Source organism: Ooceraea biroi, chromosome 8, assembly GCF_003672135.1.
Source record: "Ooceraea biroi isolate clonal line C1 chromosome 8, Obir_v5.4, whole genome shotgun sequence".
In the NCBI taxonomy this organism is placed as follows: domain Eukaryota; kingdom Metazoa; phylum Arthropoda; class Insecta; order Hymenoptera; family Formicidae; genus Ooceraea; species Ooceraea biroi.
Window position 1 is genome coordinate 957,520 of NC_039513.1, and position 13,674 is coordinate 971,193.

Sequence of the window (13,674 nt, forward strand, 5' to 3'; positions counted from 1 at the left end):
AGTCCACTACGCCATCGAGTATATTTAATAGCGGCGTTTTAAAGTCTGCTCTTAATATGTTAAAGAACACTTATGTACGAACTTAAAAATTCAAAAATATACATACAAATAAAATATTCTTAAACTTCGATAATTCTCAGAGAACCAACCAAAAACCATGCGGTATCAAGCGACAGTCAAGAAAACCGGTACCGGCAATATCGGAAATGACGTAAAATGCGCTACTATCTGCATAAATCGAAAGTATATTCTAAGAATATATGGAGAATATACGAAACATAATATACTGTAAAAGATATTAAAAGTATATTCTGAGAATATACGAAAAATAATATACTGTAAAAGATATTATTAGTATATTGTGAGAATATACAAGAAATAATATACTATAAGAGATATTGTAGGGATGTTCTCAGTATATTATGTTCAGTACGTACATTCACGGTATGTGTATAGAATATTCGAATATCATGTGCTATCTGGGATGTTGTTAGTACGTATAGGGCAACCATAAGTACTAATTCTAGATGCCATATTTGACCAGGAAAGCCTCAAATAGGATGTGAATTGTAAAATATCAGGATATTCACTAGAAAGTAAATCGGTTTCAGCTTGTATAATGAATAAAGCTTCTTGAAACATATCTGGTGGTAGTAAAGGCAATGCCATTGTCATGGAAAGTATAGTTTTTGGAACATTTGAAAGGCGTAATTTTCGCCATTTACGCAGTACAGCCTGTAAAAATGAAAAAAGCAATGGAGTTTAGTTCAAGTAATACAATTAATATTTTATTAACTTTACACTTTTTTTGAATAAATTGTACCTTTTAATTGTTATACATACTTGATTGAAATGGAACCAACAGCCAGTTAATTTTGCTCTTGGAAACTTCGTACTAAGCGATTTTATTGCAGCCATTTCAAAATCGCTCATTATAAAATTAATATTTTCTTTAAGTTGTGGTATCAGTTGTATAATTTTATCCCACAAAACATCATACATAGTAGCTGTACGTACATCACACAATATGAATAAAGTTGCAATTCCCTGAAAAAATAAAATTGTTTGATGTTTGATGTTTTAAAAATCATAATTAATAATTCAAAAATGTCAATCAAATAAATATCTTACTGTATCCATATACCGCATATGTACAGAGTAGAGCTGCGCGATATGAGGCTTGCGTGGAAGGACCTTGAGAGAGATATATCGAATTTTTTTATAATCTAAGACTCAAAATTATATTATGTACTATTTATGTAATAAATATTATATATTTTGCTACTAAATATACTGTTATAAATATCATTATAAATAATGCCGTTATAACAATTTGTTTGCCACTGTAATATTATCGCAATTTTATGTGAAAATTTTGTATAGAAAAAACGGATACTTACAGAAAATATCCCATCCACATAGATTTCTGTAGCGGATGACAAAGCTTCTAGTAAATAATTTGTTCATAAAATTATTGCAGTTTTCCCGTCATTTGTAGTTACGCTTTCTTTATACACATTTTTTAGTATATCACAGTTTTCCAACATATCACATAATGATGCTAATGTATCAGGTACAGATGGCTGATTGTGTACACGTGCACGTTGCATGTTACATCTTATAGCCGGAAAACTCAAATATTGTGCTGCATCTGGATTGCTGGAGAGAAAAAGAACATTGTAAGTAACTAAAACAATTATAAACAGAAACCCTGTTCAAAAAGATACACATTTATTCATTGCCATAAGCATTACATGAGTTTCTTTAGTAGAAAAAATACGTATTAAATTGTTTCTATAGAATTTTAGAAAAATAAAAATTTAATGTCTTTTACTAAAAACAAAATAAGCAGTTCCATGATATTAAGTAGTTCAGAAAAAGAGAAAAGGAGAGAGAAATATTCTGCAGGAATATTATTAATAAAAATTTATTATATATATTCTCTCTTGTTCTAATATGATAGAACTGTTAATGTTGTTTCTAATAAAAGATATTAAAACTTTCATTTTTTATTTTGTATAGAATGCATTACATTTATGCTTACTGATTCAAAGTTAATATACTTTATACTATAAGTCTGTGCACGATTAATGAGGAACTTTTAAACATAATAATAAATATGGTAAATATTGCTCTTTTCGAACTTTGATTCTAAATAACTTCCGAACGGATAAACGTATCACCTTCGGAGTTGCGTCCAAAATTTTCTATTTTATCCCAACAGTCTCTTAAAAGAGTAGCCCCTCGAAATAATCTAACATCACAATCTAGCTTCACGATTTTTCAAAACTTTGAATCTTTTTCAAAATATAAGGGGTGGAAATTGATTTTGGGAACACCCTGTGTATTACACAAGCGCGCGCGCGCACACACACACACACACACACACACACACATATGAATATATAGAATTTTCAAGAATTTATTAAATTATCATTTTCATTAGGAAGATTACCACTTATAATGTTAGCATTTAATGTTAGTCATATATACATATGATTAAAAAAATGATGTTTTATACAAATAATTTTAATGCATTCTTTACAAAATATTTCAAGGAAAAACATGTTATAAATTATTCAAATTTGTTAATAAATCCAATCGCAACGTAAAAGTATCTTTATATTTATATGATATAATGAAGTTCTGTAATGTGCAGTGGAAATTATGCAAAATCAATATTATATTATATAAAATAGATAAAATAATTTTACCTTCTGCAAATTGAATCAAAGATTTCTTTAAAATCAATGTAAGTAGTGCGACAAAGCCTTAGCATTTCCTCTTTCATTTCAATTTGTTCTTTGACAAAATTTGATCTTGGATGATTATGTTCTTCTAAAACACGTACACTATTGTCACCCTGAAGGATAACTGCACCTCGACATTTCGTTACCCGACGTTTATTGCATCGAAAGATATTATTATAGCGACTGTCCACATGATATACATAATCATCATAAATATATATATTTATATTCTTCTGTTTTCCAGGCATAACTTCCATCTGTAATTGAGGGATACTTTCTTAATTTGGAAATACGCCGAGTAAATATTATAAGTAGCAAATTATATGGATAAAACAGTTTTCTTAAAATATAAATAATGAATATGTAGGAATCTTACTTAAAAATTTTAATGCAATTTAATTTAATACTCATTCCACTCACAAATATGTTGCATAATAGCAGATCTTATTCTATTTATATTGTCATAAACGAATATATCAATAAACGAATATATGTATATCGCAAACTGACAAATAAGTAAAAAGAGATGTTTTGTCGAAATCCTTTAAAATATCATAACAGCGTAATGATTCAGAAGACACAACAGTCGAATGAGCGTTTACTGCAGATAAATTCTTTTACAAATTTAACACATTCGATCAAAATAAATTTTAGCCTGTATGCTCGTGTCGTCGTTCAGTTCCTCGTGTCGTTACTCTTGTCGTAATAACGCTTCTGTTGTAATCTCTGTGCTTGTGTCGTGTTTCTGAAGTAAACCGTTTTGTGGGGAAAAACGCACAATATATCTTAAAAATTCCACGACGTTGTTTCTGCATCGTAAATTGATATATTCGCCCGAATGGTATCTATCTCGACGTAAGCGTAAGTAATCGACGAGATGAGAAATACAATATTTGCTCTTATATTGAATGTTTATTTGCGCATTTACAGTATTACATTAAATTGTTAAAGTAAAGTCTACGATACTTTCATTTTAAGAAAGTTATTTTGATCGAATGTGTTAAAATTGTAATAAAAGTAGAATTTATGTGCAGTAATTGACGCTCTTTCACGCTCTTGTGTCTTCCGAATGATTACGCTATAATAATATTATTATACGTTCTGCTTTGATATTCATAAAAAGACTAATAATTTCAAACAAATGCTTGAAATGTAAAATTATTGTTAATAAATGCAGAAATTTATTCGTCTCTTTTAATTTGTTTTCTAGCTTTATTAAAAGTATTGCGTGTTTTTTCCTTATTTTCTAGATGGAAGAAATTTGGACTCTAAATGGAAAGCAACCTAATACCACAGTTTATATTTACAATAATTATATTTATTACAAAGATTCTCGTAATAAGAGAATTCTACGATGTAATACTCGGCGATCTACAAAATGTCCTGGCAGTGCATATATTGATGAAGATTGCAAAATACATTTAATTCATGATCACATTGAGAGGCAAGAGATAATAGAGCAGTCTATCATGAAATAAGAGATGATGAAACTTTGTCGGGAGACATCTTTATCGTTAAAAGAGATATTTGATACTGTTTGCAGAAAGTACGTATTATTATTAATGACTTTAATTAAAACTCATAAACTATTTGTAAGTGTCTTGCTTTTCTATACAGATATCCTGAAACAGCCATAAGATTGTCGTACGCAACGATAAAATCTACATTGTACCGTGAAAGGATGAAACTTCGTCCAAATTTACCGAAAAATATGGGAATTCTTGCTGTGAATTTATCAACGTACGTGCCTCTCGAAGGATTTTATAAAGGATGTGTGACCTACAGTGATGGAAAGAAAGCATTGATATTTACAAGTAATGAGCTGTTAGAAGAACTGCAAAAGTCAACAGAACTTTACATAGATGGCACATTTAGTGTAAGTTCATAATAGAATGTAATATTATTATATCATGTTTCTATATATGTAGCTAAATGATATATTTAAATTATATTAATTGATTTCAGATTGTTCCGCGTATGCCATTAATGAATCAAATGTATTCGATTCATACCCGATACATGAATGTAGTGAGTATAAAAAGTATGCTATATTACAGTACGTACAATTGTCAGCTTGTTAGAATGGTATATGTACATATATATATATCATAAGCTATTGATTCCCTTGGAGTTATAATTTACATATTGCACTCCAGTACATACACATTAACTTACACTACATTACATACTATCTTAACCTATCTTAATCTAATACTTATTCTAATGTTACTCTATACTTAATCTAATATTTATTCTAATACTTAATCTATCTTAACCTACCTAAATCTACTTCTACTATTATCTAACACACACATCTCACCTTCGCACAGCCCTAATCTATGTAGACTTCCATTTCCGTTTACAAACTTTTCTTTCTCTTTTCTCTCATCCTCTTTCTCTCATTCACTTCTTTCACTCACTTGAATTTCATACCTCTCATTTCCCTCCCCTCATCTGCTCCAAACTCCTCAGCCACCCTTCGTTAGAATGGTATATGTCATATATCATTTAATAAATAACAGAGCAGACAAAAAAATAATAATTGGATCATGTTGTAAAATCGGGTCATAAAAAACAAATAATTTACACACATATATACATATAATATTTATGGAAAATATACTATTATATTTATATATAAAAAACATATATATTTATATAGATACTTTTTGCAGGGTATTAGTATGATCTTTGTCTTATGTGAAAGTCGCTCTAGTAATATGTATAGAGCTATTTGGAAAAGAATTGTAGAATTAGTACCAATGCTTCAACAAAATTTAAAGTTCATAATGAGTGACTATGAGATAGCTGCCATGAAGGTAATAAATGAACAATTTCCTGCAGCAGAAGCTCGTGGATGCTGGTTTCATTTCAATCAGGTATTTTAATTTTTATTTCATACTTTTCAATATAGATAAAATATAGATAAATCATAAATGTAAAAATTAATTATGATACGTATAAATACAATTATAGTTTTAAAGTTTCACGGGTATTTACTTTATAATGCTTTACAATTTACATGATTAAGTATTTATAATGATTAAAAACTTAAATTATTATCAAATTGTTTCTGTCTTTAATGAAAAAATGGCTATGTTCATGAAATGTTATTATTAATGCATCTCGTGAAATGATAGCCGTCCGCAAAGATCTAAATAATTATGCTTTCAACAAAATTCTATTAAAATTCTATTAGCAAAATTAAATTATAAATTCTATTAACTTTATTGCATGCTGATCTTTCTATTTTTCATTTTTACATTCCATTAAGAAAGAACCCAAACCAAGGGTCGAGACGTGAAATTTTTCTCCTAATATACTCTGTACCTTTAGTAATCTTCTCAGTTAAGTCGATCTCAGTTAATCGATCGAATTAAAGTTACACTTTTTTGTAACTTGAAATATCATACACAATAATATACAATAACATTTATATACACTTGTAGGCACTTTTGCGTCAATGGAAACGACTAGGATTAATGGATGCACCAAGAAGCGTTTTATTTATGACTATGATTATGGCATTACTTCCTTCTGATTGCTTTAAGAAAGCACTTTCTATTATTCAACTTGAAGCTAATCAAACTTCTTCTAAATATCCTGCTATTAATGATTTTCTTACGTATGTTCGTAAGACCTGATTACCATTGGCATCAAAAGTCAGTGTTTATGATTCTCCTGTAAGAACAAATAATATGTATAACAGAGTTTCCATAATGTAGCAGGAAAAAGATTCGGCAAAGGCCATGAAAACGTTTGGAATTTCTTAGGTAATATTGCCATATTTTTAATATTTTAAATATTCTGCAGAAAATAGATTCAAAATAATTTACATTTTAATTAAAGAATTGTTGGCCTAGCATACTATCATGTCTCTTGGTTAACACATTTTTGTACTTCATAAAAAATTAATAGAATATCCTTACAGATAATCTACGCAAATTGATAATTGACGAAGAGCTAAAACTAAAACGTCTACAAACATCCGAAGTAAGTGGGCATCGTGCAAGTATAAAAAACAGAGCACGAGATTGTAAGATACTGGAAGCTCAAAAGAATTTTGCAATTGGCAGGTTAATTAATAAAACTTATTTTTTAAAGATATGATAAATAATTGTAGCAATATGTTTTAATACTTTCAATATTTTATTTGTTGTACATTTTTTTATTAAAAATTAAATAATATTATACATCTACTTCTTAATACATTAACTGCGATGTTGGTTATTTGTAATCGATGTCTATCATTCAATGATTCCTTACGATTACATTCATGTACATTACATTTTATTTTTATATGGTTAATAATTAAAATTCCAATTTAATGTACACAGTAAAATATGTAAAATTCGCTAATAGTCAATGTGTTATATAAGAAGATTAATATAAATATTTTGAAATGAAAGCGGTTTTATGCTTAGATAAAAGATATATTGTTTTAAAGAAGATTACATTTAAATAACGTTACGTTTAACATTATATAATGGGTAGCATATATAATACATCATTATATGTCAGATGAGTATCAAGATAACATAGTAATAAATATACTAATACATTAATATGGTAATAAACTGCAATTATTATAAATGAAGTTATTTTCTATTTATATTAATTGATATTTTCTACTATGTACAAAAATGTGAAGATGAGGTCGCTGAAACATCTGCATAATATATTGCACCATTTTGTATTATGCTGTTTATATTTTAGTGACTTTATCTTAATTATTTAATATATCATAATAGATCAATTAATATAACATGAATAGCAAATAATTTCATTTGCAATAATTGCAATTATTTATTACTATATTATCTTGATACTGCAGTAACAGTAATACACACACACATATGTACATATGTATAGTAATGTCAAGATCAAATATATAAGGACAGTACCTAGTGAATATTCACTTTATATAAGTTTCTGGAATATTAGTTCGAATATACAAGTCCCACTGTATAAGAGATAGAAAACAGGAACAATTTACGGAATTTTTGTTCAGAAAAAAATACTGTTTTTTGCTGCAAAGTATTAACGCAATTACTCCCGTAATTATTACAATTATTATAATTATACAATCTTCTATATCTAACTACCAAATTTATCTTTAATATAAATATTCTCCATATCCTGTTTTAAACAAAACAATTTTTGTCAAGTATTTTTCATGAAGCCGCTTTGAAAATAAACATAAATATTTATATTTATTTTCATATTTGTAACATTTTGTATTCATATTGCAAAGTTTTAAAAATTTTTATATTGCTTGTTAATATTTCACTAGGTATCATATCTAATGAAACTATTTCTTATTTTTACAGATTAAATCTCGAACATTTCTTACGCATGTTTACCGATAGATGTGAAAATATTCTGAAGGCCAAATTACTTTACGATGGTAAATCTACTATCACTGATTATTATTAATAATATTTGAAAGATAAAGGTAAAAGCGGTTTAATTAGACATCATAAGCTTTAAACATTAATTAAATCAATCAAATTGCTTGTTTAGATTGAATTAAATTCGGTCAGGTTCCTTCTTAACTCAAATTAGATTGATCTAAATATTCTTCAAATAAACTGTGTCTAAATACAACACTTATATAAAGTAATAATAATAAAAGTAGCATTGTTATAGTATAAAAATCCTTCTTAATCTTATACTTATATAAAAAGTAACTTTATGATATGAAACAATAACTTTATGAAAAGTAACTTTATAAATGTAAACAATTATATACATTCTAATTGTGTAAAATACATATTAATAACTTTTTTGTTGATTTTAAGTACTTATATGTTACAATATTATATTGATAAAATATTAGGAATATTAGAAATATAAAATATAAAACTTAAATAACAATTCTTAAATATTATAAATTACATTTCAATTGAATAATGAATTTTCTATTTTCTTTGATTAGTGTAATTGTCTTTTGCTTATGAAAAATTGAAAATTTTGCTATTGAAAATATTAATATCACACTCCTTTGTGCAGAAAGTAACAATCATGTACATAATTCAACGTTTGATGAGCAAATTGATGAGCACATTGAGCAAGATGCTCAATTTGTGCCTTCTCCAATACAATCTAACATATTGCACCATATTGAAAATGTCATACAAGTAAATAAAGGTACAACAATGCCAGTACAAAAATTATTGAATTGTGAAGAAAAGAATAATTTATGCATAAAGCGACAAACAAGAAGAAAGCTGTTAAGTACTGATAAAGGTAAGAACGTAAATTTCAAATCCATGTTTGAAAGTGTCACATTCTTTTTTAATCTAATTTCATAATATATTAGATAGCAATAATTTATTAAGTTTATTTTTATTATTTTTTCAGTAGACATATTCTCTAACTTCGTAATGGCAATTCTCTTATTGTTACATATTGTTGCGCAGTTATTTTCCAATGTGTTTTAGCTGTGCAATGATACGTTGCACTAACGATGCGTTACAATAACGAAATTGTTGCTACGAAATTAAAGACTAGATCTACTGCTAGTCACTCCTTACAGTTGACTTGTTTGATGACAGAAGTAGGAAATGACTCTTCTTGCTAGTTTCAAAGAAAAAGATATATATGCGCCTGCGCATAAATCTGCATAACTAGACTTTGTCTTAATTTCATTTTACGGCTGTTTATTTACTATCAAGAGAAAAGAATAGGTTTCGGAATATTTTATAACTAAAGTGATCTAAAATGTTGGTGAACGCAAATATCCTTTTGTAAATGAAACGCACTCTCAACGTGTCATTTCTCACTTCTGCTGTCTCAATGTAATGTCCGCGGCGAATAGTAGTCTAAGAGTGTTAAAGTTTTATTAACACGTTAGACACATATTTTCAATATGTAAACTTATTTCTATTACTTCTGCTTATATTCCTTATTTGACAGTCAATTATTTTATAAACTTCGTTCCTTACATATTTATCAACATGTATGATAAATTATAAAGCTAACTATATATTTATATTGAACATGTTTATATAAATCTCTAAGTTATATTTTACTTTTCTTATAAATCTATCATTATTGCATTGCTTTAATTCTTTTACTATTACATTATATTTATTGACAGAAAATTCCTATGGAGGAGACAAACACGCACAAAATGTTACACAATTGCCAAAATTATCTGTCGTTTTGCACAGAATAGATGAACCATTAAAGAAACGTTACAAAAATAGAATTTACTTTCTGCAAGGTAATGATCTATTACAATACTTTATGCTTTAAATTTAAGTATTTGTTATTAAGGCCCGGTCTTTTATTATCTGGTTAACTTGTGGTTTAGGCAAATTGCATACTTCAGTTTAGTGATTTAACCAATAGAAAAACGCAATTTTTACTTTAACATAAGATTAACTCTAAACCACAAGTTAATCAGATAATGAAAAACTGGGCATTCGCCTAAAAGAATCGAAAAATAAAAGATTACTAAATAAAGTCATTTTGTTATACTGCAACGTTAGATCACTGTTTTACTTGTACAGACTTACCGTCAACTTTATCAATATTACTATATTTAAAAAATTCTTTTGGTATTTTAAAAATATTTTTAGAAGTATTCTAGAAATATTATTGAAAAATATAAAAACTGATTCTTTTATTTGAAACAAGCGAATATCACCTTAATCATCTGTAGACAAACAAGAAAAATTTTCTTTTTTATAGATGTTTATATAACAAAGAAACGCCAGAAAATGATTAGAGATATTATTTATCAGTATTTTCTCTCCTTTACATTTACACATGACCATATATACACATGCGCGCAATATAACAAATGCAATATTAATTGATAAGGCTACATTACTTTGTGTTTGAATTAAAATGATACTTGCCCAAAATATTTGTTCTAATCTTTTCATTTTCAAAAATGTAATGTTGTGTAACATAATGTAACGTGATTACGCCTTTATGGGTAAAATTATCAATTGTATTGTAGCAAAATGAGTTTAAAACACGTCTAGCATATTTGTATTAAGGTTACATAAAATCATATGTATAGTTGATTGGAAAAAATTAACTTCATCAGACAAAAATGATAAAAAGCATATAACAATATTATTTGAAGTTGGATGTCACTACTAAAATATCTGTCATTATTAAAATAACTATCGTTGTTAAAATGATGCATACTATTTGCTTTATCAAATTGACTCTAAACTTTCGATACTAGTTTACAGCTTTTCATTTGTCCAGTTCGTTTCCTAGAATAATCATTATTATCTTTGAAAACATGTTTGGTCAATTTTACTCTTCTGACCTTTTTTTATGCAGAGGGTGCAGCCATATATGAAGTGCGAAAGATGATTACAGATATCTATCCACAGACGCAAATGAGAGCAACTGCTTCGTACGAGATCTTCCACTTTATACCGTAGACTGAACGCTGCAAGATAGTCAAAGTACATCCAAGGAACAATATTTTTCACCAGCCGTTTGTACGATGTGTTATACGAACGAAAGAACACACGTTTTCATACCCTGCGGCCATCTCGCTTGTTGTTTGCGATGCCTTGAACGGTTACAAGTTATAATATATGTAACTTATGACAATTATATTCGAGTTATAAGACCAATAAGATTTACAGTCCAAACTAAGTATTTGTTCGTAAAAAACGGACTGCTCTCTAAAAGTTCTAGATATAAAAACGCAGTCTTAATTGAGAAGGCAAAATTATTTTGTTAGAATTAAAATGATATCTATGTGCAATACATTTGTTTTTTAAAAGATATCTTAGATGTCCTGTTATGTAATGTGATTACGCGGAAAATTATTAATTGCGTATATCAAAAGTTTGAGTTCGTAATACACGTATAGCATATCTGTATGAGATTACAGAAAATCTTATGTATATTGATTGACGAAAATCAACTTTAGCATGATGAAAAGCGTATAATAATATTACTTGAATTTAACGTCACTACTATAATAACTGTCGTTGCTTAAATAACTGTCGTTGCTAACATAAATGTCGTTTTTAAAATAACAGTCGTTGCCACAAAAACTGTCGTTAAAATAATGCATATTATTTGCTTTTTCAAGTAGATTTTAACATGTAACTACAAGTTGGTTTACAACTTTTTCTTTCCCCAGTTTATTTCCGAAAATAGTCAGTAACATGTTTGACTGTAGAAGTTGAAGTTTTTAAGGGTAAAGAAAGGAGGCTAAAGTTTTTCTCTAATCAATATACATATTTTGTTATTATAGTGAGATTTTATTTTATATACAGATTTCTGTTGTACAAATGTAACATCAAATAGGGTTTACTTTTCCTTATTCAACTTTTTCCTTTATCAACTTTTCACTTCTCTAGTTTATTTCGGACAATAGTCATTATTATCTTTGAAAACATGTTTGATCATAAAAGTTGAAGTTTTTAGAGCTAATAAAACAGAGCTAAAGTTTTTCTTTAATCAATATACATAGTTTGTTGGTATAATGAGATTTTATTTCATATATAGATATTATTTTGTAAAAATGTAACATTAAAACTTATTTAATTTCCTTTATATTGTTCCATTGGATATACGTATGTTACATGATGCTAAGTATTGCGCTTCTAATCTATGTTATAAAGCTTTATAAAGATTTTTGAGATATTAAGATTATAAAATATAAAACATTATTTTTAAGTACTGCGATTCCATCTATCTATTTTATAAAGCTTTATAAGGAACTCTGAGATATTAAGAGTACAAAACATAAAATATAATTTCTACCTCCGATAATAAATCATAACAATTTTAAGAAAATGCTATTATACGCTGTTATGTCTAGTACTACAAAGAAGTGAATATTGTGTAGAATAATACACATTACATGAGCTGTGTATACAAATGTACGTAACACCAAAGACTGAAGCTACTTCTTATAATTTTGTCGTAAAAACAGACTGCTCTCTAAAATTTCTAGATATTAAAAAAGGCAGTATTATGTGATAAGGCAAAAGTAGTTTGCTGCAATTAAAATGATACTTATACATCTTTCTTTTAATATGTTTCTCTTAATATATTTCTTTTAATATGTTTCTTTTAATATGTTTCTTTTGTAAAAGATATCTTAATTATCCTGTTATGGAATGCGATTGCGCCTTTGCAAACAAAATTATTAATTGCGTTATGCCAAAATGAGATTAATTTCCTAAAACACGTATCGCATATTTGTATTGAGGTTAAATAAGATCTTATTTATATTGATTGGAGAAAAGTAACTTTATCAGACAAAAACGATAAAAGGCATGTATCGATAGTACTTGAATTTAGTGTTACTATTACAATACCTGACGGTGCTAAACTAAATGTTGCTAAAATAACTGTCTTCGTTAAAATAACTGTCGTTGCTAAAATAACTGTCGTTAAAATAATGCATATTATTTGCTTTGTCAAGTAGATTTTAAAATGTAACTACAAGTTAGTTTACAATTTTTTCTTTCCCCAGGTTATTTCGGAAAATAGTCATTATTATCTTTTTCGACATGTTTGATCATAAAACTTGAAGTTTTTAGAGCTAATAAAAGAGAGCTAAAGTTTTTCTTTAATCAATATACACAGTTTGTTCTCATATTGAGATTTTATTTCATATATAGATTTTATTTTGTAAAAATGTAACATTAAAACTTATTTATTTTTCTTTATATTGTTACATATGCATATACATACATGTGTGTTATATGATGCTAATCTATTGTATAAAGCTTTATAAATAATTTTAAGATTTTAAGATTTTAAAATATAAAACAGTAATTTTAAGTACAGCGACTCTAATTTATCTATTTTATAAAACTTTATACTGTATCTGAGATATTATAAAATATACAGTATTATTTTTGTCTCAAATAATACATCATAATTTTAAGAAAATTATATTTTACGCTTTATATATAGTTACGAA

At 27.3% G+C, this 13,674-nt stretch overlaps 1 protein-coding gene across 1 annotated transcript; it reads right to left on the reverse strand.

Annotated features, from left to right (window-relative positions):
- Nucleotides 1-320: 320 nt before the first annotated feature.
- Nucleotides 321-3,007, reverse strand: LOC113562419. The gene is made up of 6 exons (XM_026971852.1): nt 2,715-3,007; nt 1,535-1,659; nt 1,401-1,459; nt 1,132-1,194; nt 844-1,047; nt 321-735 (listed from the first exon to the last, which is right to left on the reverse strand). Exons 1-6 carry the CDS (start codon nt 3,005-3,007, stop codon nt 469-471), a joined length of 1,011 nt encoding a protein of 336 aa, XP_026827653.1. The 3' UTR covers nt 321-468.
- Nucleotides 3,008-13,674: the final 10,667 nt, after the last annotated feature.

Bases quoted from the DNA above. Each gene is read 5' to 3' on its own strand.
- LOC113562419 (XM_026971852.1), bottom strand. From the start codon at position 3,007: ATGGAAGTTATGCCTGGAAAACAGAAGAATATAAATATATATATTTAT. The intron at 1,460-1,534 runs GTGATATACTAA...TTTTATGAACAA, and splicing joins ATGTGATATGTTGGAAAACT to ATTATTTACTAGAAGCTTTG. The intron at 1,195-1,400 runs GTAAGTATCCGT...ATCTCTCTCAAG, and splicing joins ATGTGGATGGGATATTTTCT to GTCCTTCCACGCAAGCCTCA.